The 26640-nt window shown below is 39.9% G+C and overlaps 1 protein-coding gene across 3 annotated transcripts in view; it reads right to left on the bottom strand.

Moving 5' to 3' along the window:
* Positions 1-24227, bottom strand: part of atp1a2a (ATPase Na+/K+ transporting subunit alpha 2a) — a 56173-nt gene extending 31946 nt beyond the window's left edge. For all 3 annotated transcript variants that reach the window (XM_085141473.1, XM_085141475.1, XM_085141474.1), the window contains exons 1-10: positions 24201-24227; positions 23274-23348; positions 22028-22087; positions 21050-21253; positions 17254-17367; positions 16671-16805; positions 13282-13399; positions 8743-9011; positions 6932-7130; positions 5831-5940 (exon numbers count right to left, since the gene is read on the bottom strand). In XM_085141473.1, coding sequence (XP_084997599.1) covers positions 5831-5940; positions 6932-7130; positions 8743-9011; positions 13282-13399; positions 16671-16805; positions 17254-17367; positions 21050-21253; positions 22028-22087; positions 23274-23348; positions 24201-24212 — 1296 coding nt within the window. In that variant the 5' untranslated portion in view covers positions 24213-24227. The remainder of the gene's footprint in view (positions 1-5830; positions 5941-6931; positions 7131-8742; positions 9012-13281; positions 13400-16670; positions 16806-17253; positions 17368-21049; positions 21254-22027; positions 22088-23273; positions 23349-24200) is intronic.
* Positions 24228-26640: the final 2413 nt, after the last annotated feature.

The following is a 26640-nucleotide window of genomic DNA, read 5'->3' as shown; positions in this document are numbered from 1 at the left end:
GCCCAGTTTCTTCAGGGAAAATATAGCTAATTAGTTGGGTACATATGCTGTTTGTAAACTCTCAAGGGCAGCTTCTAAAGGTCTTGATGATTTTCTAAATAAATACTGTTGGAGGAAGACATTTGAGTATTGCCTGTTGGCAATAATCCGTAGCAAATTGGTTTCTAAGATTGTAGTAAATGAGTAAATTATTAGGTTATATTTTTCCAATAGTGGTGTGAAGAAATAATATACTCAGGGAAATTCAGGAAGAAAAGGTTAATTTTGATGCTTGATCTATTTATCTGGAATGTAGGGCAGCAACAAAGACTTTACACTTCAGTCTGTACTGGGGCCAGTTTCTCAGATATGCTCCAGCTGTAGCTGGGGGTCTTCAGCTCTGTTTCCACAGAGCACCCACATGTGTGTCGCCGGTGGTGAAGAACTGTCCTTGATGGAGTTATTTTCTCGAGTGCCTGAGTAAACCATATTTAATTAAAGCGCTCCTTAAATCATTTGTCCTAGCTGTTATGATGACCTATAAAAATCTGAAGCCACTGTTTATAGCCGTTTCCTTAAGACGATAGAAATTCATCTGTTTAATGTTGCATTTTAATCTAAAACGTGATATTTTTTTAACCCGGACCAATTAATTCTACTGTTGCACAAACACTGAGTCCAACAAAACACAAGCTTCAGTATAACAAATTATCTCCGATCATATGATAACGAGGTCATTGAGCTTGATGGCATTTTATTCTGTGTAGCTACATGTGACCTTAATTCAAAAGAAAAAGCTTCATAAGTCTTAACATGTGTGAACTGCCTCCACATGAAGACACATACAGAGTAACTGTATAAACACATATAGTATAAGCTACACTATATGTGTTTGTACTATCGCAGATGAAAGACATCCAACGAGAAAGAACCGCGGCAATATCTTTGGTCATGGCTGGAAAACAGATTTTAATATTCCGCACAAAGAGGCCTTCAAAGTTGGCTGTTATAACGGTCTGTGACTAAAAGCAGTATGGGAAAGAAATTTAGAAAGACCATCTTACAACGTGTCTGCTGATAAGATCTACATCTGCTAACCAATGAATGGGAAAGGAGCTGGGAAATAACGCGCTGATCAAAAATATATGGGTGTCAAAGTGGAAAAAAACAAACCTAATGTTTGGGATTCTAATAAAAAATGTAATTTATTGAGCTGTGGCAGCACAAGATTGATGTGTCCTCTAGCTGTTTTCAAGGAGGTAGTATGGAGCGAAATATCGTGGGTATTGATGCCTTGTGGGGAGTGAATCAGTGGGTACAATCTGCATACATCAAACTTGATGTTGTACCTAAGCTTATTAGATCCATGTCTCAGAGTGTGTCCTGCAATAAACTTTACACAGATGGTAAGAAAGTAGTATTATTCTCTTTTTCCTAGAAGCAGCTTGTTTGATATTTCTTTGTTTTTGGAGGTTTATCAGCTACAACTTGTCTGATAAAGTTGCTTGGATAATTTTAGAGAAAATTCTTTTTTGATTTCAAACCACTCTTAGAGCCAATTTATTAAAATCCATGCTAAACTGATTGACCTGACACCCAACACGCCAGTGAGAGCGAAACCAAGACAAGAAATTTCTCTTTGTTTCTGTTTATTCATTCATGAACGGCCGCCAAACAAGGACACGCACTCCACAAGATTTGTCCTTGTTTGTGCCTTTTCATGAATGAATAAATAGATCATGGAAATTCCATTTTTCTCCTTTCCCGATTAAGATGGGTACTTGTTCGCGTAATGTTAACGGAGCCTCGACTGCTGTGTTCGAGGGCTGCTGGGATATACGCGTGTCACTTAATCCAAGGAGGAATTCTAACCACCTTGAGGGGTACAGAGGCTGCACTGGCACCGTCTGCTCCCATCTGAGTCAAGAAGCTGTAATCCCTGTCACTGAGAGCCATACTGAGAATTTCTTCAGGTCAATGTAGCACAGTTTGGAGGGGCAGCAGTCGGTAGAAGACGGAGATATTATTGACTTACCTTCCCAGCAGTGTGTGTGTGTGTTTGTGTATCTGTGCTGGGGGAGTCATTTCCAGGGGTGCATTGGATTATCCTCTGTGTATGTGCATTTATGTGTGAGAGAGATGCCAAGCCAAGTGTCAAGTGGTACTGACAAATTATTTTTATGGGTTGTGGCTGCCATGCAGCTGAGGATGGGCTGACAACAGGAGAGAATACAAACTATCTTTGCTCAAGTATGGCATAACAAGATGGTTTGGCAACCAGTCCGTTAAACTCAGATAACAACTTCAAAATCTGATCAGAAGGGCAGGGAACATAATTGGCATGCTGGCCCCATCTTTTCCCTCTCGTCTCATCCAAGAGATGTTTGAAGAGACAGTGAGAAGGGAGAGCCTCGAAATTACCAGAGACCCGAACCACATCCTGTACAAAGAGCCGGAGCCAATACCCTCAGGCAGAAGGTATGAAAACTCAACATGTAAAAAAAAAAAATTCCACTCTCAGGGATCTGTGTAATACTCTTTCTGATAAGAGACACAATAACGGCGACTCTAATGTAAAGTGTGGTGCTTATGTTTCTTTTGAACTGTTTACACTTTTCTTGAGCATAGTGCCATTATGCTTTTCAGCGTTACGCACTTCAAAGGAGAATATTGTGCTTTTAACCTCTAATACACTCAGTATGAGAGCTGATGGCGTGATTCATTTAAAGATAAAGTGTATGATCATTTAGAAAATATACATCTTTTATATGCTCATATTTGCATAATGCAAACAGCCGTAGTGGCATTTCGTGCTGTTGTATACCTACGCTGCATTACATTTCAGAGGCAAATGTTTCCTTCTAGCTTCGCTACATTTATATTATTTATGTACACCAGTAAATTTTCAGATTGAGATTTCAAATTGAATCTCTGTTAACAATGTTAACCTCATAGATTAAATTGCCGGCAGTATGTGCAAACGTTTAAATTAGCCCCCGCTTGAACAACGTGCAAACTGCAAATGCCAGATATATGATGTAATAAGTATTATAATAACATGATCAGGTCTATTCTTCAGCGTGGACTTTAAATACATTTTAAATTATTTACTTTTACATTTTATTATTAGGGTCTGTTATACTTATACTACTTTTACATGGCTTTATTGCCACTTTTAGTTAAGCACATATTCAAGCATATAAATCTTAGATCTGAAGTATCGCCACTTTGTCTGCATGAAACATTAAAAGAGGCTAAGATGTGTAACAAGTGCTTTGATTTGAGTGATTTATGTTACAAAAGCTGCTGCTGTTTGACTCTGCTTTTTGCATTTACTGTACTTTAACTTTAAAGCTATTTTAGCAACAAATGCAACGGTATGTGAAGTTTATCTATCTACGCCTGTGGGCACAACAACAGCACTTATAGGTTTAACAGTTTTCAATCTTGTCATGAATTAAACTGATAGCAACCCAAACATTTTGTTTTTAAATCTTTTTTTTTTAGATTTAGTGAGTGAACACTGATTTCACCACTTTCTGTTGTTTGATATGTTTATTGATTAGCATTCAAATATCTCAGTGAAGACAGAACAAAGATTTACCACAAAGCAAGAAAGCATGAGACAAGGCTAATCAAAAGGTATTGGCTGAAGCATTTGCTTATTACGCCACTTCTTATTTTGGAGTGACAACTCAGCGAACACTTCCCACATGTTGTTAAGTTCACCCTACTGGCAAACCATGTTGTCAAAAATCATGTCATGAATAATGCGCATGCATTATTTGATCAAAATATAAAAGACCCACTCAGAATGCCCTTGGATTAAACTAAAAGTGGTATACTCCACCTTTTTAGGGAGTAGAGATAATTCATGAAGCTGAAGTATAAAGGTAAAGTTTTCAGTAACTTAATGTTATAGCGTGAGCACTTCTGTGTTGCATGGTATACATGCGGCAGGTACATATCTATTTTTTATGCTGCATTGCATAGAACCACTTATAAATCCCAGACGACATTTATCTTTCAGTACGGCAGGTTATTTTTTTTCTCCAAGGATGGTGAAGCGCATCCTTCCTTACCCTGTTTTTGATTGGTGAGTACTCATTGCCTTCATTGGTTGGTTTGGCTGGGTTTGGACATGACAAGTGATGACTGGCTGGAGTAAGCCAATCAGAGACAAGAGGAGAGTGGGTTATGCCCACACAGTGTATATAAAAGATAGATGTAGCCTCTGGGGCTAAAGCCTTGAACCTCGGTTCTTTCTGCCAGCCAGCAGTGCGTGACTATTTTGGTTGCAAAAAGAAACCTGGTAATAACAGAAGCGTTTGAGAACATGCTCATTTTCTCTTGATTTATGACCTCTGTAACATTTCCTTGACATGTTTGAGTCTCAGTCTCTAGTCTTACTGAATACAACGTGATTTTTTTTTTAAAAAATATACATGCTTCTATTTAAAGTAAGATAGAATATATTTTAAAAAGTGCATGCTTTGGACTTGTGATTGACAAGTCACTAACTTATGAATGCGTGCTGTCACATCCACCCCTCAGCTGGTGACATGCGGTTTCAAAAAAAGGAAGATGGTGATGGAAACAATGCTCAACTTAAGGTTTTAAAACAAGAGTCAAACTTATGTGTTAGGTAATGTAAGAGTGGCTTCATCCATCATTTATAGAAGATATGTTCATGTATTTTCCGTATTGGAGTTAAATAAATGAACATATAGTGTCTTCAGTGCTACATTATATGTGTCCAGTGTTCACATGCTGGTAGAGCACTGAGTCAGGAATCGATTGCTGTCCCTGGTTTTGATTCTTGGGTTTTGAGTTTTGCTTGCTTGTTTGTTTCTTTAGTTGGTTGGTTGGCTGCTGTGCAAGTATAGCTTCTTGATCATTTTGAGGTGAATTTTTATATTCTTGCATTGCCTCTTTTTTGTTATCATTCAAGTATTAATTCTTGTTGTATTTAAGCTTTAGTCATTGCTTAGCATGTGTATGGCCTCCAGTTTCTTCTTTAGTATTTAGGAAGGATTTTGGATTCCTGTCTTAACTCAATAATTATTCAAATAGTGACTTTTATTTCTTGTAATATTTTGGACCTCTGAGTCACATTTTGCTTCAGATGAGTGTCAGCTTTCTGACTTCACAGAGTACAGTCACTTTCAGTTTTCCTTCCCCTCTGTTTTGTCTGGCGTTGCCCTTCTGTGTAAATTAATTCAAGCATGTTTAAAATGTACTTTCATATTTCACATTTCCTCTGGTTCATTTCCTATTTTACTTTGTTAGTTTTTTTGTGTCTTGTTTTCAGTTTTACTTCCTCCCTGTCTGATTGTCTGGATTGTCTGCGCCCGTTTCTTGTTATTCTCCTGTGTCTAATTCCTAATCAGTTGCCTGTATAAATTGTCCTGTCCCTCTATTTGTCTTGGTCATGTCATCCGCTTATGTCTGTTTAGTCCTGTATTGTTCTGCTTTGCTTTCAGAGTTCCTCCATAGAGTTCTGGTCTCCCTCGTGCCTTGTGGATTAATGTTTGGATTTTATTGTATTGGACTTATCTGCTAATAAAGCTCGCTTTTAGTTGGATTCTTCACGCCTCTTCTGTGCTGCACTTTGGCTCCTTTACACCTCTACCCTCCACACACAGCACTGTTTGTTCAAAAAGCTTATTTATATAGCTGCCTCTACCTCTTTTATCTGAACCAAAATCACTGTGAATGCTGCTCCTTTTCTTTGGAGATGAGCAGAGGATATTGGGAGGAAAAAATAAAGATTATACATACTTCTTCAGGCACCAATACACCAATAAGTGTGAGTGAGTGGCAGTATAAATATATATATATTTTCTTTTACCATTACGATGGGAAGGTGCGCCTGTCCGGGTTTGAAAACAGCTCTGTTGCAGAGGCCAGCCACGCGAGACAAAGCAGTCCAAGTAGGAGAGCTCTTGTCAAAACCCAAACCTGAGAGAATAGGAGAAGGAACTGTGTTAGGCTTCTTTTTTTAAGTAGGACTCATGCAGTATTTATGCTATGGACTTAACTCTCAGTTCACAGAGTACAACTGAATATCGTAGCTAAATAATAGAATCAGGGTCAGTTAAGTTGAACAATCACTGTTTCCTTGACAAAAGTGATTTTTCAAATCCCCAGTCTCTAAAATGCCATTCATTTTTAACTAGAGGGACTCAAAATAAAAAGGTGTTTGGAAATGACTTGTATCAAATTTTCAACCCTCCCACCCAATTGCACTGAAAATGACCTTCACTCTACTGCAGGCGCCTGCATTCATTTTTTATATTTGCCTGGACTGTGTACAACTGTTATTGTGGAAACACACTGACACACTATGGCTGGGATTGTTGAGCTTGACACGGTGCGGTACAAAAGGCTAAAAAGGCTGCAGCAGCTGTAAAAAACATCTGCATACTTTATGGAGAAAAAAAAATTGAACACACTGTGTTTTTCGTAGCTCTTGCCTCGCTTCTCTTGTACAGCCTTTGTCAGCACCACTGGCTATTCCTTGTATGAGTTCACAATTGTCTGACTCAGGACTAATTAGTATTCATGGAACACCTGTTTTTTTTTCTCCTGCCAGACCTTTTGGTTATTGCTAAAAGCTTCTTTAAAATTTGGCTCGATTTTCCACAGGAGTCAAGAATCCGATTGGTTCCGCAGAAGCAGTCTTGCAGAGGAATTCTGGGAAAAGACACGTTTGTAGCTGAGGGTTATGCCGCCCACCGCATACCGCTGCTCAATTAATCCAAGCAGTAGAGTGAACAGCCTTGTTGGTTGGCAGTGTGAACATTGGACAGATGAATTTCAGCAGGTGGTCGCACTCCCCCCTCTGCATCCCCCACTCCATCTCTCCTTTATATCTTTCACTCTCCAAGCTCTCTCTCTCTTTCCTTACTTTCCCCCTTATTTTAATCCTCTCCTTTCATCTCAGTCTTACCAGTCTGGTCCTCGGTGGTGTCCACATCATGGATTTGGTTGTCGAACCACATGTGGGCCACCGTCATACGGTTCTGGGTCAGCGTGCCCGTCTTGTCGGAGCAGATGGTGGAGGTGGAGCCGAGAGTCTCTACGGCCTCCAGGTTCTTTACCAGACAGTTCTTCTTGGCCATTCGCTTGGCAGTGAGAGTCAGACACACCTGGGAGGACGGTGGGAGGTGAGGGCAGAGAAAGAGTAGGGGAGGGAGAAAAAGGAGAGGCGAGGATGGATGATTGTGAAAGCATGTGTACGCAGCGGAGCATTCAAGTGTTTGTGCATGTGAAACCATGCGTGCTCCGGGTACCTTCTCAATGAGAGTGTGTGTATGTGTGTGAGGATCTCGCTGGTTAGTTAACAGCAGGTGAACAAGAACATAAAAATATGATGAATGGACATATTCCATATGTCACCCACATAGCAACTAATATATCACACATAATGTACACACAAGCATTTCCACACATACCTTACTGTATGATGTATTTAAAGGGAATGCAACTAAAGAAACCAGCCACTGGAAGTTAATTTATTTTCTGTGACCACTGAAATGTCGACTGATGACATTTAAAATGCCAGCTGGCATCCCCCTCAACCTGCTCTCTGTTTGTTGTTGCAGAAAAAGTTAGCTACATTTCTTCGGTAATAAATCACTTTGCTGTGTTCTGTAAGATCATTAGACCTACACCGAACATTCAGGGAGGCTAAATTAGTGATAGGAAAAGCACAGGTGTAACTAATAACATTGATGATGGCTTGGTTCCAGGTAGATGTGCCAGTAAACCGTGACAGTGAGCCAGCAGGCATGCCATCAGGGCTTTGGAACTGGCACATGCAAACCTGCACTAATCAATATGTTTATGTCAACAATATCAAATGGGTATGAAAGCAGCTGCTCAAGATGAAAAGCCCGTGGGAAATTGTTGCCACCTACTGCTATTTTCCTAACTTTTGTAAAGCCTTTAAGTCTTTTTTGTTTGTTTGTTGGTTTCATTATTGCTGCCTGTGATCTTAAATTCCCATTATCAATAGACACAGACAGACTCCTGCTATACAAATTGAACAGGTGAAGAATGTCCATCAAAGCCAGAAAACAGAGTTTAAAAACAAATGAAAACTTTCCATTTTCTTACAGTAATTTCAGAAGCTGGTTTCTGATCTTCCAAATTGCAAAAACACAAAGAAAGCAGCTTTAAGTAATCATGCTAATGATACCTTGTACAACCAAAAGCTAGACCGCAATCAAATGTACAAAAAGTAATCCAACATACCCACACACTACAGTCCACACACCAGTCAGCTCCTGCCTCGCTCTGCTCATTATGATGATTCTTTACAGTTTATTTAAACAAAATCTCACTGTTAATGTAAAAAAAAAAGTACCTGTAAAAGCCCCCCCTGCAATCAACCTGAATCATATTCTTTGTTTAAAACTACCATTTCAAACACAATTTTGTATCTTTGTGTAGCACAGCCAGTTTTTCTTTCCCACATGGCTCCATTCACTTTCTTTTCCCAGAAGCATATTATGGAGTGATCTTACAACAGGGGATTATTGTAAACTGAAGTGCACATTGTGTCATTGCAGCAAGGACAAAAAGAAGCTGTGCAGGGACATAAACTTTCATTAAACCGTTTAAACTGCTCGGCTATTTATAGAAAATCTTGCAGATATATTTCGGAGAAAATCATTATTATAAAACTTATTGTTCTAAAAAAACAAAAACAAAAAAGAGGGAGAGAGAGGCACAAACACTCAGATACACTATACTCACAGTGACAGTAGCCAGAAGCCCCTCAGGCACATTAGCTACAATGATGCCAATGAGGAAAATGACGGCCTCCAGCCACGTGTATCCCAGGATGAGTGACAGGATGAAGAAACTGACTCCCAAGAAAACAGCCACACCAGTGATGATGTGGATGAAATGCTCGATCTCGATGCTGATGGGTGTCCGGCGGACCTCCAGCTCAGATGCCAGAGTGGCGATGCGACCCATCACCGTTCGGTCACCGGTGGCTATCACAATGCCACGAGCTGTACCTGCAGTAGGGGGTCATTAAATTTAAATCAGTCATTCTGTTTACCACAAAGGGACATTACCGATAAAATGAGTTCAATGTAACTGCATTGACTCAGTTAAAATTGGTTTACAGGAGATTTCTGTTCTGCAGGGCATAATACTGTAATTAGGACGACCGTGCAATAGATAAAACAAAAATAGGCCACAAAAAAACAGCAAAACATGAACAGCTGCACAGTGGAGACAATATGAATTAAAATAAAATGTGATGATGATTTCACTCACTGGCCTTCCTTCCAGCAAATAGTGGTTATATCCTTGTTTTAAATGTGTAACTAAAGTTATTGCTCGGACGTAATACAGGGTCTCGTTCCAGTCTTTAGTGTAATTATGAAAAATATTATCTAATAGTTGTTTTCATGCCGCTAGAGGAACAAGTACGTGTGAAAATGCTCTTGTCCTATGTCTCAAAGTACAGCAGTAACTATTAAATAGGAGTTATTATTTTGAATCTGAAAGAACATTTTAATGGCTTGCTTAGTCATGTAAATCTGACAAGTGAAGGTGTTTGAATGTGAGAGTGCAAAGCTGTGGTTGGTCCAAAGGGGAAGGCTGCTACGAAGCTATGAGCTTTGTTATAAAGTCTTGCTGTCAGTGATTTCTTTTTTGGTGGGGGTACAAACTGGCCACCTCTCATTTCTTCATATATTTCTAGGAAAATGGGAAATAGTTCCAGGATTTATTGAAACATCCTGAAGCAGAGATGGAAATAGACTATGCAAGACAAAAAAAAAGAAGAGTTTGCACAATTCTAATGAGTTTGAAACTCAATATTCTGTCCAACCACCTCTATGCTTCAGCACGGCTTGAAACTGCAAGCTTTCTTCTGTTAATGACGAGTTGAACCAAAAATGTCAAATTTTGACTCCTCGCTCCCATAAGACCTGTTGCCACTGATTTTCCGTGCACTACACGTGCAATATGACATACCTCAGCCTTTCCTCCCTGTTTTCCTTCCTTAAGAATGGCTTCTTGACAGCCACCTTTCTACAGAGACATTTCTGATGAGGCTCCAGTGAACAGTAGATGGATCATCTGAAGATTCAGATGCATCTCTCAGGTTTTGCCAGGTCTTTGCTGAATTATTTTTCTTAAGGACATGACTTTCAGATACTGTTCATCTGCTGTAGATGATTTTTTTTAAGGTTGCCACTTCTTTGTCCTCCACTTGTCCAGTTTCCTAACATATTTCAAGGACTCACTGCACATCTTACACAGATAATAATAATAATAATAATAATAATAATAATAATAATAATAATAATAATAATGGATTGGATTTATATAGCGCTTTTCAAGGCACCCAAAGCGCTTTACAATGCCACTATTCATTCACTCTCACATTCACACACTGGTGGAGGCAGCTACGGTTGTAGCCACAGCTGCCCTGGGGCAGACTGACAGAAGCGAGGCTGCCATATCGCACCATCGGCCCCTCTGGCCAACACCAGTAGGCAGTAGGGTAAAGTGTCTTGCCCAAGGACACAACGACCAGGACAGAGAGCCCGGGGAACGAACCGGCGACCTTCCGGTTACAGATACGCTACCCCCCCTGAGCCACGGTCGCCCCTTGATATGCCAGGTTTTCAGCTAATAGCTCTTTGGGAATCACAATGTTAGTGCAACAATACTATTTTACGGCTGTCAGTCCGTGTTATGTTTGACATTTTTTGTTGGTTCATCTAAAGAAATGCAAGTATGTGTTTTTGCAAAGTGTCTAAAGACCCAATTTAAATTTGATTTTTTGGTTCGTTTGTTATGTGTCAACAAAGCACTGCTTCATCCCTCGAATTTAAAGTTAGGTGCCTTTTTTATGCCTGAATGATTCGTAGATCAGCGTTAAGAGGCTTTAAAAAAAGTTAAATATTAGGAAATGAAGGGTGGCTCAAGACTTTTGCACAGTACTGTAAATATGTGTCCTAAGCATTATGTGTGAGGTATTATCTGGTCTTTTAATAGAAATGTAGTTCCTGGTTGTCAGTGAATCAGGCAGCAATAAAGAAAAAAACTCAAAGATATTTTTTGGGAAATGAAAATGCATGGTTCTGTTTTCCTGACATTAATATTCAAGTGATTAGATTTTAGCCACTCATGCAAATGCTGAAGCACACAGGAAAGCCTCTAGGTGCTCTGGACGAGAAGCCTGAGGTCCACATTCTGCATTAAATAGATATAAAACATTCACCAAACTCACCATTTTTTTCTGTGCAATTAAAAGTTAAATTAAAGTCTTTGGATGATTCATCAGTTCAGTAGTTAACAACATCGATTTGTTGCAGTCGCTAGTCAAGAAGCATCGGGTTTTTTTTTTAAATGATGGCTATTTTTTTTTAAGACAGCTCTTCACATGAGAGGTCGTGAAATTACAGACCACTAGGTGTGAGGTACAGCTTTCAGCTGGGTGACCAGATGCTCTCACTGCTGTAGTGAGACTAATATATAGAGTAATATGCGAAGGGGGAAACAAATGCTAACAGCGTGGATACCGTGGGCACTGCAGACGACGTGCTCTAATGTGTAAACAATGAGGAGGTTCGATGGCGAGACATAACTGGCTGTAGAGCAGTGAAAGATAGAGGTGAATTACAGGTGTTGGCCAGTGATCGGTGGTTGGATGGACTGAGCAGATGCTCGAGAAAGTGGATGAGGAGAGAATCCAGATAAGCAGACTCTACCTTATCCTCTTAAATGTGGAAACTGAGTTACTCTGGGTAACCAGCACAGTTTCTGATAGAGTTTTTTTTCCGTATGTAGGTATGTCTTTGGTTTTTGAAGAAAAACACACTTAGTTATATACGATAACAAACCACAGATGTTGCAAATTAATGATTAATTGAATCATAATTGTGAATCTTTTAGGATTTTTAATCGAATAGACATGCAGAGGTCGATTTTCAGCAACTGTCACTCCCGTGTTGCACTGGCACATTGTGGTAGCTAATGCAAGTTGATCACGTTTGAAAGCTAATTTATCATTTGAAAACCTTTTTCCAATTATGCTGGCACAGCTGAAAACTGTTCTGCTGATTAAAGAAGGAAAAAAAATAGCTTGTTGAGTGTCTGTAGCATCACCCTCTGTGGGTTTGATTATAGCCTTAAAATGTCCCTCAAAAAATAACTTTCTTCTGAAATTCATCAGAGTGTAGGAAACGAAGAGTATTCTGTGTGCTAAATTGCCAGAAAAAAAAAGCTTTGTGCAACTGTGCTCTACTCTTTTACAAACCAGCACAATCTGGTGGGGACAATTTAATGAAGCTTCCTCTTGAGGACCTGAGCGGTGCTTCTTAAACTGTACTTGTAATCTTGCTCAGTTTCTCCCACGTCTTGTTCTACTCTGGTTAGGGCCACTTTGCAGTACACACCTTTTATATGCAATCCTGTTTCTTTTTAGGCCTCCAACTGAATAGCCTTCGATTTTAAAGACTTTCAGAATGTCCATTACGTCCGAACCCATAAAAGCCAATCTTCCACACACCCAGCCAAATTTATTGTTTCTTTAATCAGCACATCTTTCAGCTGTGCTAACGTAATCAAAGCCCGTTAACATGCTAAACCTGCATTAGGGAGCATAATGTGCCATTTGAACACAAGAGTGCTGAAAATGGGCCTCCATACACCCACACAGGTATTCCATTAAATTACAGCATTTCTGACTGGTTTAATGTTCAATTAGTTGGAAACAAATGTGTATTTCAAAAACAAGGACAAACACTTCTGAGCTTGTAGATAAGTAGGATGTACTTTTTTTAACACTTCACTTTCATAAAAAAATAAAATAAATAAATAAATCTCTAAATTAAGTCAGAAATGGCCACAAACGCGTGGCCAAAACGCAGATCTTCAAAGATGACATGCAAGTGTTCAGAACTGTTAAAAAAATCTAGCTTCTAAAACTTCATAATAACTCCATTACCATTAGATGTTCTTTTAATGTACATCTTGTTCTAAGATCTATCTGATAAATCTGATAAAATCCCTTTGAAACTTTATGACTGACAGCCACTGGCCACTCAAATTCCCAGTGACTCTATCTCAGATGGAAATGCTTATTACTAATCCTCACGCATTCAGCATGAGCAGCTACACACTGCGTGGTGCAGTGTACGGATCATGTACTGAAACACATTCACCGATGGGTGGTAAAGCAAAATGATGCTGATCTCCAGATGGCTTAAAGGACGACATTTAGAGCCGATAAGAGACAATCTTGGCCAGATGTGGCCTACTGACCCTCGACACAGTTGGTGGAAAAGAAACAGATGTTGCGGGTCTCCAGAGGATTCTCGTGCGTGAACTCCGGGGAGCGCGTCTGAGGCTCAGATTCTCCTGTCAGAGAGGAGTTGTCCACCTTCACAGGGAGAGAGAGAAAAAAGATGTGAGCGCGGTGTTATCAGAGAGACTGAAGAGGTGAAACTGACAGAGTGGATATGGAAAAAAAGCACTTTATAACAACAAGTGTAATAGCGCTCTTGTCTTGTCAAAACTGTGTTCCGATCTAGGTGCTCGCTGCAACACGGTGTAGAAATTTGAACCACTGAGAGAAACCTTCACCCTATTCGGCAAACAGCAAGTGCAGCTGCAGAAAAAGCCTTTGATATTTTCTAGCACCTACAACATTATCTGATTTCCACACAAGTCATAAAAAGCAGATAAATTAAACCCAATTAAATACAGGTAAGATATTAGACTTGGTAATTTACTGAATGAGGAAAATGATACAATATTACATATCAGTGAGGGAAAAAGGTGTGTGAAACTCTAGGAGTAGCATTCAATTTAAAGGTGAAATGAATCAGGGATGACAATTAGGTGAGAGTGAGCGCCCTGTTTTCATGGTAGGTTTATTCCCATCCCCATGTAGAAAATGTATTATGGCTCAAACGAAGGAGGATCTGAGAAAAACGGATGTTCAGGATCATCAGACTGGGAAAATGTTGAAATGCATAATCCTTCTCTGGAGAATTTGGACAACTTCGTAGTCAGACAGACAAAAGAAATTAAAGATCTTTGTTGCTCGCTTCAGGTGTGCTCAAGAAACAAAACAAAACCAAAAATACGACAGTTAAAGGCATTTAGTAGTCTGCCTGGTCGGTCACAAAGAAACTCAATGTGAAAGGCCTGTTTTACAGTGGCTAATGAGTCCACCATCAGAAGACTAACTAAACAACACTGGTGTATATAACAGGATTGTAAGGTTTGTGAAGCAAGAAGGCTGTTCTGACAGTGCTTTATGGATCGGTTCAATGAGAAGTGTTGTAGAAAATATACATATAACATATACAGTTGGGGAGTAACGGAATACATGTACCGCCGTTACGTATTTAAAATACAAAATATGAGTAACTGTATTCCGTTACAGTTACCGTTTAAAAAGGTGGTATTTAGAATACAGTAACTTTGTTGAAATAAATGGATTACACAGCGGTACTTCCCTGTTTCATATTGTGGCGGGTCAGGACTGTTTGGGTTTTGTTTGACAGCTACGTTCTGTTGTTCCAGGCGGCAGCGTTACGGTTGCCATGGTTACAGTGTGACGCTCTCTCTCTCTCTCTCTGCGTGTTTCCTGGGTGAGAGAGCGCCTTTTTGTTGTTGTTGTGCTAAGCTAATAGACAGAATGCTACCGGTATAGCTCTAAAGAATGTAGCATCATGGGCAGTGTAGTCCGTGCTGCAGGGAGAATGGACTGCCATACACGTTATGTGTCTGTGAGCGAGGGAGGGAGAAAAAAGAAAAGTATGAGTTGTCATCGAGCAAAAACGGGAGCTGGAAGCATGTAAATATAATAATAACCACTGCAGCCAAGAAGAGTGCCTGACGAGCCCAGTTGTAAGTAAGCTATTAAGACTCGACTGTACACCGTGTTCGCGTTTTCCTCCAAAAACAATAAGTTCCGTTGGAGCAGCCTTTCAACGCCTCTCTTTGTCTCTCACAAGCAAAGTTGACCCAGACAACAAAGTAAAGCTAGTTTTCGGCTACGAGCCGACACAGAACCCATCGTATTAGCCAGAGGTCCCTTTACTACGGTACGGAGCTGCGGACCTTCAGTAACAGTAATAAATCACAGCAATTGTACATTCACGTAGTTGTAAACAGCATATATTAAGTAATCCAAAGTATTCAGAATACGTTACTCTCATTGAGTAACGTAACAGAATATGTTACAGAATACATTTTGGGGCATGTATTCTGTAATGGAATACATTTTAAAAGTAACCTTCCCAAACCTGAACATATATTCACTGACCACAACGTTAGGTGCACTTGTTCAACTGTTGGTGCAAATATCAAATCAGCCAATACTTTGGTGTATGGTCAAGATGACCTGCTCAAGTTCAGTTAAGTGACTTTGAACATGGCACCAGTGTTGGTGCCAGACATGCTGGTGATAGCTCCTTAAAGCTGAATGCATCACATCAAGTTCAAATGATCTCTAATCGGTTTGTCCAACATGACAAAGAGTTGTAAAATGGGCTTCAGAGACATCAGATCTCAAGTCAACAAAGCACCTTTGGGATGTGGTGGATTGTGGATGTGCAGCCAACACATCTTTTTGTCTTCTTGCATTTGTGTTTTTTCTTCCACGTTTTTCACTTTATTGAAATGAAAAATTCAAAAATTATTATTTTTGAAATATTATTATTATTAGTAGTAGTAGAAGTAGTAGTAAGGCATAATAATATCATGTCAATGGAAAGCCTTGAGATAGACACTTGTTTCTAAAACCTTGTTGAATCCATGCCTTGAAGAATTTAGTTTATGTTTAATCAGTGACCAAGTCAGATATTTTTTTATTTGAGTTATCTAAACTGGTCCTCTTTATCTCCTTTTAAGACCTTTGTCAGAGTCAGATGAACCTTTAGGTCATATTTATGCAGAAAATATTAACAAATCTCCAAGTGAGCACGCAGACCTTACTCTGACTCGACATAAAAAAAGACGAAAATTTAATCAAAACCAGATTAATCTTTCACACAAAATATGTATACAAAATGCCCTTTCCCTGGCTCATCAGTATGAGGTGAATTCTGCAGGAACAATCTGACTCAGTTTTTCATTAAACTGCAAATCAGAAGCAGACAACTAGCCGCTCAAGCGTCGCGTTTGAATGTGATTACGTGGTGGCTTGGAAGCGAGCCATAATGAAAGCATTTTCTGGGTGATGTAAATATGGTCATAGCTAACACAACAACAGTTTTTGCATGTAAAACTGCACATTGCTTGTTGGCAGGGGAAAAGGCTTTAACAAGAAGATGTTTAAAAAAGACATTCAGGAAACATTCAGGAACTGGGAAAAGTGGACAGTCTGATTACTGCAGCATTGTTGTGGGTTGGTGCATTACTTTGATCCGGACTAAAATATCTTTCAAGGACTGACAGCTGGTGAACAGTTTATCACAAGGCCAAATATTTTATCAGTTATTTGATTTATTTATCATTCCCGTCCAAGTCACCTGTACTTTGTTTACCTGCAAATGTTTGCATGCTCAGATTCTCTTTATGATAAACAATGCGCTAGAAAAAAGAGAAAAAAAGGTAGAAATACCAAAGTCAGCTGAGCTACTGTAATCCCACTGCGACTTCCAGGTTCCCCAGGGACGGGCCCAGCATCCCTCCCCTACCTTGCATCCGCTGGAAGAGATCACTCGAAGGTCAGCTGGGACGCGGTCTCCCCCTTTGATCTCCACCAGATCTCCCAGCACCACAAGGTCTGCATTGATCTGCATCTTCTCCCCCTCCCGGATCACCATCGCTTGCTGGCATGGAGAAAAAAAGAAGAGCGGGGAGAGGGAGTGTGAGGAAGAGAGAATGTCTGGGAACAGAGAGAGGATTTAGTCAGATGAGGAGAGAGGAGCGATATAAAAAGAAGAGAAGCCAGGGGGTATGGAGGTATGTAAAAGACAGATATAGACGAGAAGGGAGATGAGAGGAGGAAGACAGGTAGGGAAAAGAGGCGCGAGAAATGTGTGTGAAAAGAGTCTAAATAGATTAAAGAATTAGGCAATCAAAGTGCTAGAGGTGGATAACGCAAGGGGAGTTTTTATGCAAACACACTCACAATCCAAAGTTGGCTCAAACATTTATTCTTCCTTTGTGCAAGCTTATTAGGTTTCCACTCAAGTGAGTGTGTAAGCCCTACTTGAGGGACGGCTTATTGATTCAGAAAGCTCTGAGACTACACAAACACCAAATGCATCAACTTACCTGTGGCACCATTTTCTTGAAGGAGTCCATGATTCGAGAGCTTTTGGCTTCTTGGAAGTAAGAGAAACAGCCGGTGACGATCACCACAGCTGCCAGCACCACACCCAGATATAACTGAAACGGAAAGAAAGCCATGTAACAGGGGGAGACGGTGTCTTTATCGACTTAGTTTGGTTCATGTAAGGTACACTTAAGCGCAGGAAATGGGGATTTATCAGCTTGAAACGGGTCTTAAAACAGTAAAACCTTAAATGTACATGTGCAAGAACAGAGTTCAGAGGGAAAAACCTGGGGGAAGCTCACAGACTTAGTGAGAGATTTAAAAAGAAGTCATCCCAGAGCCAAAATCTTCTGTACTATTTTTGTTATCTTGGACGGCTCAGTTCTCGTCAGTCCAAGTGAGCATCTGTCACCCGAACCCAGAAAACCAAGGACTGAAACTCCAATCTGCGAGGCCACTAGGAGACGCTCACTGAGCTACAGCCTGGCTTTTTAGACTTATGGTTATGTAAAAGCAGGAAACATTCATTCTGGTGTATTTTTATTGCATTTTTGGTGGCTATTTTCAGGTCTACTGTGAAAAGGCTGTTATGGGTTCAGCTCTCACTGATGCAAACAAGACAGCCAGGCACTTTGGATGAAAGCATCTGCCAGCTGGTGTGCTGTATGTCTTGGACTCCTGGAAAGAAAAATTACAAAATCCTGAAAAGTTTCCTTTTTGGCAGGTGTAGCTTTCATTTGACAGCAACAACAGAATGTTTTGCTCTTTTACACTTCAGTGGGTTATTTTTTCTATTTTTTTAAAAATACTAACTCTGTGCAAAATCTTCTGAACCGGGAAACATATCTGTATCCGCTGAAAAATCACTTGTCAGTACTTCAGTGTTCAGTTTGCAGGTCCTGATTTTGTCTCCATGTGAGTTTTTGCAGATTTTAGTACAGCTCTTTTACCTCCTCTCACTTCAGAAAGAAATATTTCTGTTCACCAGCTGCATGGAAATTATAGAAACAACAGCTGTCAAGGCAGGTGACATTTAAATCAACAGGTTCTTTCCCAAATGTGAATTTTAACACCAAGAAATATATTGCGTTATTTCAGCTGCACTTTCAGAAGCCTGCTGGACCATTTTCTCAAATTAAACGCAATTCTTCAGGTCAATAAAATGCATCAAAGTAATGTAAAATTAACTTATCATCTGACAACAACCATATGTGGAGTACACTTAAGGTGGAATTTCTTCTGTAATAGCTGCAAGTACACTTTGCAAAGGCTCAATTTGCCGAAGCTGCAGGCTGTCAGGGCTTTGAAGTAGTTTACCGGAGCATCCAGCTGTACATGCTCGGCGCTAAATGGAGAGATTAAACTGCTGGGGGATTAATGTGCACGTGTCTATCTACTGTACGTTACTGTATATTATGCAAGAGCTTAATGCAGACTGGAGTCTGAAGAATGATGATGATGACTGCATAATGAGTGAGAGCCATAATGTGCAGCATGGGTGGTGATTGGCTCTGTTTGCTCAGCGGCTGGTCTGGGTGTTTATTCGTGCGACTGCTAGGACTAATGCCAGTGTCAGTGGTTGTTTTTGTGCCACACTCGGAAGAAGGCAAGGACTCTATGTCACGGTGTAACCGATATTCTGTACTTATGGGAACCTAAGCCTGCTGTTTCTAAAAAGTATTTTTGGATTCATGTTACACTCTAGAAGTTGAGTTTTCCCCCTGTTCCTTTTCAGTTTTCATTCTTTAATCTGTTGGTTTTCATGTATGCTGTCTTTGTATTGGTCCCTGTGACCAGTTGGGCTGTTATGGGAAACTCAGAAAGGAGATTAAGATCTCAAGACAAAAACCTCTGCTGAGTAAAGGTTATGTTAAGAAAATATAACCACCTTAGTTGGACTAACAATAAGTGTGTAGCCACGTCGTGATTTGTGATGTGATACTTTTTCATTTTGATTTTTTTCTTCATTTTGTGAACTGCAAGGTAAATGGCATCTCCGTCCATTATACTCAACTGAAGGCAGACATCTCTACAGCGAGTAACACCCAAACCATCTAGAGAGATAAATACCACTTTAAGCAGAGGAAAAGCTTGTCCTTTGAAATCTCTTTACTCTCTAGCCTTTGTTTAAGATTTGATTCAAAGCAGCTGAAAGGTGTGAGGCATGTCTTTAATAACAATTCTGTATTTATATGAACAGTCATGCGAAAAATAACATTTTCACAGGACACCTGGGAAAACCTGACTCAGTGGTTTGTAGAACCACCTGTAGCACCAATAACTTCAACTAACTGCTTTCTGTATAACCTTATCAGTCTCTCACATCATTGTGAAGGAGTTTTGGCCCACTCTTCTTTACAATGTTGCTTTAGTTCATTGAAATTTGCACACATTTGTTTATGTACAGCTTTGCTAGCATCCCAATCACACCAATTTAGTCAGGTTGAGGTGTGGGATCTTTTTTTTCCCATTTCAGTCATTCTGTTGTAGATTTGCTGCTTTGCTTGCGATCATTGTCCTGTTGCATGACACAATGTGGGCCAAGCTATAGCTATCAGAGCGATGGCCTCACGTTTGACTCTTGAATACCTTGGTGTTCAGAGGAGTTTGTGGTTGACTGCAAAGCACCCGGGTCCTTTGGCTGCAAAACAAGCCCAAAAACATAACCAGTCCTGCACCGTGCTGCTTTTTTCCAAACGTGGCGCTGTGCCTTATGGTCAAACATCAGCATTTGGTTTTGTCAGTCCAAAGGACATTATTCCAGAAGTCTTGTGGGTTGTTTAAATGCAACTTTGCAAAGCTAAGCTAAGCTGTGCTGCCATGTTAATTTTAGAGAAAAGAGGCACCTGGTAACCCTTTCAAACAAGAATGAATGAACATTTAGGTGTTCAGTGTTTTTCTAATGGTACTGTCCTGAATTTTAACATGCTAAGTGACAGCTGCAAAGTTGGCAATGTAGCTCTTGGACTTTCCCTTAGCATTTCACAGTCTGAAATTTGGGTGAATTTGCTGGGACATCCTTCCCTGGGAAAACTGTGGCATTATGTTTACACACGCCTACCTCAGACCAGCAAACTGCCAAAATATCTGTTTTTATGGAGGTGGTCACATTTACTGCTCATCAATAATCAAGTCTACCCAATTGGGATCACAGGACTGCTACTCACCCTCTTAATCCCTACTGAAATTTTAATGGCATACTTAGTTTTTCACATAACGGCAATTTTCTTTGCAGTCATTTCATATTTAATTTTTATCCCCACTGGAGTTTTGAGGGGTCTAACAGAAAAGTCAAAAGGATGTGTGATGTAATCAGATGAATTTTGTCAGTGTTCTCGCCCCTTTTATATACACCTCTGCAAACACCGATTTGATTTATGTGATTGTTGATAAAACTCTGTAACTTATGCTTTTGGGAAACGATGTTGAGTCCCTCCAAAGATAGAAAAGGCAGGAAAATCCATAAAGTTAGTAAAATTTGCTAGACCTGGAGGAAACTTTAAATTTCACATAAAATTAGAATTAGATAAGTGCTCCACATAAACTGAGTACATCTGTCTGAACAAGATTAGAAGAAGTTAAAATGATGCTTTCTTATGCGTGGACATGTGCATTTCCAGCTCTGTGTATATATCTGAAGGAGCTGTATGCAAGTGTTAGAGTTGACACCCTGTATCAGTATATATAATGTATTTTATATCTGCAGCTGCCTTTGCTTTTCTGCACGTCTTACTCTGAGTGTGTGATTAATATGTTAGGTCCATATGTGTGCAGGTTTTACAAGCAGTTTCTCACATTGTCATTGGGCGGCTCCTCCTCTGTGGCCACCTGAATACTGTAGGCCAGGAAGCAAAGGATGGCCCCAATCCACAGCAGAATGGAGAAGCCACCGAAGAGCTGGCGGCAGAATTTGACCCACTCCGGCGTGGTTGGGGGAGGAGTCAGAGTGTTCGGACCATCCCTGGCAAGATTCTCTACAGCTCTGGCATTGGTCAGGCCCTGGGGGAGAGCAATTTTTAGGAATAAATGTCTTTCTGCTGTCACAGGCAATCTTATTACAACACAATGGCCCAGTTTTCACCTTGGCTTAAAAAGCAATTTTACAGCTGTAGTTGCAGAACATCAAGTGTCCCCGTCTGGCCTATTTAACATCACAAGCATAGAAAAGATGCTCATCTAAGATGCTCTGTTGGATGTACCTATTGAACATTTTCCCCTTAATTTCTTTTTTCCAATATCTCATATAGCAAAATCCCGTGTAAATATCCAAAGTGCTATCATTTAATTAGAACAGATAATCACACATCTGATTAATTGACTTTGATTGATTGTCTTTGGAGCTTGACAAATGTTTGACATTTTTACATCTTGCACTATTTCCCATGGTGTAGAGCTTTGATTTTTTTTCCCATGCTCATCTTTAAAAAAAGAAGATAAAAAGATAAAATCTTATTGACCTCACCTGGAATGTTACAATTAGAATCAGCAGCAGATGTGGTGAAAGCAAAAAATGATGTGGTTTATCTGCAATTTGTTTTTTATCCTAAAGTGTGTAAGTTTCTTTGAGTGTGCAACGGATTAAAAATGAAGAGATGACACTGGGGAGAGTTTATGTTGACCAAAGTAATGCTTGGTCTCCGTTTGGATGTTGCTCTTCAGTCCGGGCAACAAGAGATTGCATCTCTGTACGGGATATTACAGCAGCTCTTTCTTGTGTGCTTGTGTGCAAGTGTACATGTGTACTTAAGAGAGTTTGTGTGTAGCTGACATTACCAGTCTGAGGTCCACTGCATATCGTTTCCCCAAATCATCCAGATCTATTTTGTGGTCATCCTGCAAAAATAAAACGTTTCTTTGATATTGAAGCCTCAAGAATCACAAGCGCAAAGCACAGGTGTACTACAGCACTGTTTATTTGTTTATTTATTTATAAGGAACCCCATTAACCCCTGTCTTTCACTAATAAAAGAGTTTATTGTTTGTATCTAACAAGGATCCATCACAGACAGACAGACAGACAGACAGATGAGTAAACTCTATTGTGTCTTGAGTGTGTAAGCCAATAAAAACTGATTGTTTCCTGCTGCAAAGAAAAGAAACCCAAACTGAAACACTAAATTTTCTTGTTTGGTGGCATATTTCTGCTGCTGGCCCAATCCCAAGACATTTTCACTGTGGGTGATATGGAGTTTGGCAGTGTAGCAACAAAAACTTCAGCCATCAGCTGTCAGGATTGTGTCAATCAAACAGGATGAAGGGTGAATTTCTTAGTAAGACAGGGAAAAATCCATATTTTTCCTCATCAACAGCCACCTCACTAGCTGCAAGTAATTTGGCCAAAATCAAGTAAACAATTAGATAGTTTGTTTTATTTATAAGCACCTAAACCTAGTATTGATTAGCTATTGTCTGGTGGTAGTGAAAATGATTTCTGTGGGTAAAAAAGATGCAGGAAATCAGTAACTAAAGAAGTATATGAGCCAGACAGATCAAAGCAAAATTAAACAATTCATCAAAAAACTTCTCCTAAGTGTTGACAGTATCAAAGGGATTATTTTCTTTAATCAGTCACAAGCCAATCTGATAACTGACAAGAGCGACTTTATCAGAGATAAAGTAGCAAAAGGCAAAACTTAGCCCACTTTTCATGGACATCGCTTGGCTGCATTCTGACAGCACCTCAAAGAGCTACAGCTCTGCACAAGACAAAACTCTGCACTACACTGCTGGTGGCCCACAAATTATTCAGTATCTTTCCGAGTACAAAGAGGAGCAGCCAGAGGGTGGCTGAGCAGATAGGAGAGGACAGACTGGCTCACAACTAGTCTGCAATTGACTGCACTAAACATGTTGGATTGCCATTTTGTTTATGGGTCACCGTTTTCATTTATAGCCTTGTTAAATAACCTGGTGTCTTTGGAGTAACACTATTTGGGGATCATTTGGTAGCAGCGGCATTGGAATCAATCACTGTGCCGAATGAGTATGAGATGGAGCAGTGACAGCTTGTTTTTCTTACCAAGGCCACCTCCTTCTTCAGCTCATCCAAGTTCTTTCCCTTCTTATTCCTCTTCCCTCCATTCTCGGCACCACACTAGGGGAAAAGAGTGCAATAACTATACATTAGGGTATCATTGTAAACCTAAAATAAGTGGGAAAAGTCACTTGCTTGGTAGGCACATTGTGCCCAGCCATAGCGACAGAATGCAAGCATCAATGTGAACACAATGGACTTTGTGTTTTCTTGTTTATTGCAATCTCCTGACACTGTTGGCAAACCATTCATCGAATATGGACGAGAAAATATCTTTTTCTAATACTGCAAGTTCCTCATTTGTGAGCGCGAGCGAGAGTGTGTGCGTGTCACGAACAGTTGAAAGAAGTGTGCATCATGGAAATCATCTGCCGCTGTCAGTCTGCTCCTGGCGGCACGTGTGCATGTCAGTGAAGGAGGGATATACAGCATGAATGAGAGGAGAGTGTGAGCAAGTGACACAGTGAAAAAGTAATCAGAAAGAGCCAAACAGGGAGCACAGAGCCAGCGGAGTGCCTGAAATGTGTCTGGCATAGCAATTTCCCACCACTGTGTGTGAGGAAGATTACCAGGCTGTCCTCCCATAAAGCTAAATGGAATGGGCCTGATGGAGAGAATAAAAGCAAAATTACGTAATTACCCAAATAAACAGCAAGCCGAGAACAAAACTTATTGAGGAGGAAAGCCATTATCCTGAGATGTTACTGTCTTTTTTTGTTTGTTTGTTTTTTCAAAAGGCATCATTCTGACACTTAGAGACATCAAGTGCTGAAGACGCATTTAGGAAAGTCTGTGATGCATGTCCACACCATATGCTGTCATTGTACATATATTACAGTAAGTAATGAGCGATGTTCATTCATTCATTCGCTGATATTAGAAAGAAAAGCTTCGGAAATCAAGAGAACTCACCCCTTTGCCCATGTTGGACGTCCAGACGTCGGCGGGTTATAATGTAAAGGACAGCACTTAGGAACCCCGGCCACAGTTGAGACTCTCCTCCCACGTGTGGAAGACACTGGTGGCTTTTTTGGGCCTAGCACCCCCACCACCAAAAACTCCTGTCAGGGTAACCTGACCCATATACCCCGCTCCACTGGCCCTCCCCATTAGGGCTTCTCCATATTCACACCCACCCACCCTACCGTGAGCAAATGGTCCCATGCACACACAGCAAGTACCTGCACCTGCTTAATACGTCACTGCCTCCTGTCACAACACACAAGGCCTCTTAGAGAACAATGGCTCTTCAATCACTCGTGTCAACACTACAAGTGAAACCTTGGTAGCAACATAACATGCAGCATTTCTAACAAACATCATAATGGGGGACCGTTAGTGACCCTTAAGAATTCTCATTAAGACTCATTATCATGCAAAGGGAAGCACAGTGTCCAGCTGTTTGTGAACAGTAATGATAGTGAGAAACTGCTGTGTTATTGTATAGCGCTGAAATGATTTCTTCATTTGTCCTGTGCATGAAATCAATGTGACTCACTGCCAACACAACACTTAAATTAGCTTAAAGTCCAAGTTATTTACTACATAAGGTGGGTCATGACCACTGCACCCACACAACAGATGCTGCAGATGATCTTGTATCTAATGTGCACCAAATATCTTATCACTTTTTGCCAATTGCTTTTAGAGCAGATTCTATGCTGGGTGTCTGCTTACATTGCAATGCATCTAATCCTGTATGAACTTTGTACTTTATGTCTAAGCGCCTGTACAATGAGTTTCTCTGCAGTAAAGGTCTTTTATTTTTAATGGTATATTAGCATGGTTGTTTGAAGTTCAGCATAAAACTCTGTGTAGATAAAGCTTCTTATTAAAGTGTCTGAGGCATAAGCCAGAGAAGTGATCGTACAGGTCAATTAAATGAGTAACCTAAGAGGAAAAAGTGTCTTTAAATCTAATTTGGAGGTTGTATATTTCACTGATGACCTAAATCTTTGTACTAAATGTCACCAATTCAGAAAAAAAACGCATAAATAAATATGTGCAAAAATGAAATCCTCACACATCAAAACCCTTTAGAATTTCACACTGGACTTAATTACAAGAAATATAAAAGAGAGCTATAAACACGCTCACATACTTTGATTCATTCGAAAAATAAAGTTGAATTAACAAGCATTGCTTCCTTTGTGGCAAGCACCTAATAAATGTGATAGAAAAATGGTATACATGAGTGTAAGCAGATAATGCCTTCGGTGCATACTTAGTCTTTTTACTTGGCAAGGGAGTTAATCCCAGGAGACTCCTGTGTAAATAAGCACATGCATATTTACAGCCTGGTACAAAAATGGGGCTTTGATCAATTTCCTTGTTCACGGCTGTGTGGGGATATTTTGTAATAACTAATTTATTTAAATCTGATCAAGCCTAAATTTCTCAATTTGAAGGGCATAGAAATGCTGCTACTACCTTGAATGACAGGTGGGTCCTGACTAGGCGCAAACCTGCATCACATTAGCTGAAGATGCTTAACTACTACTCAGAGGTGTGGACTCGAGTCACATGACTTGGACTTGAGTCAGACTCGAGTCATTAATTTTATGACTTTAGACTTGACTTGAAAAAATGTTCTAAGACTTGTGACTTGACTTGGACTTTTACAACAATGACCTGGGACTTGAATTGGACTTGAACCGGTTTACTTGAAGAGACTTGATATTTCACCCCAAATATAAAATTTAACACGCATATTATATAGTAAGTGTGCACCATTAATTCAATTAATTTATTCAAACCACACTCAGTACGTATGTGTGCGTGAGCTGTAGCACAGCCAATCAAATTAACCAGATTCTTTTTAAAAAATAAAATTAAAAAAACCCTCAAAAATGCTGCAAGGAGTTATTTTTTTCAGGTACATAAACTATGAAGTAGTCAACAAAAAACCGAAATTTAATATACAAAACATGCAAGAAGAGAATTACAGACAGAGGTGGAACAACTTCCAACTTTCTCCGACAGTTGAAGTTGCATAAAGAACAGTAGGTGGTCCTTCTCTTTTGCTACGATGAGATAGCTGACTTCATCTAACTAGCAAATGTTGTCCAGGCTACGTTGGTGATACAGTTTTTTTTAATGTGTATGATATTTTTGTCATGAGATTTTAAAGCTGGTCCTACAAGCGCATCCAAGAATAACATGCAGCTTATCTCAGAACTGTCCGTGAAAATTATTCTTGGAGCTAAGTTTAATTGAGCTGCATTTTATAAAGGTGCAATTTCACAATTTGTGTATATTTTCTAAGTTCACTATTTCGTCATGTGTTGAGAAAAACACAGATTTTAAAATTACATGGTCTAATATTTACATTTAACATATAACTGCAACATTC

This window comes from Neolamprologus multifasciatus, chromosome 18, assembly GCF_963576455.1.
Source record: "Neolamprologus multifasciatus chromosome 18, fNeoMul1.2, whole genome shotgun sequence".
In the NCBI taxonomy this organism is placed as follows: domain Eukaryota; kingdom Metazoa; phylum Chordata; class Actinopteri; order Cichliformes; family Cichlidae; genus Neolamprologus; species Neolamprologus multifasciatus.
The sequence above is the reverse complement of the archived record's forward strand: the minus strand, read 5'-3'. Positions and strand labels throughout refer to the sequence as shown.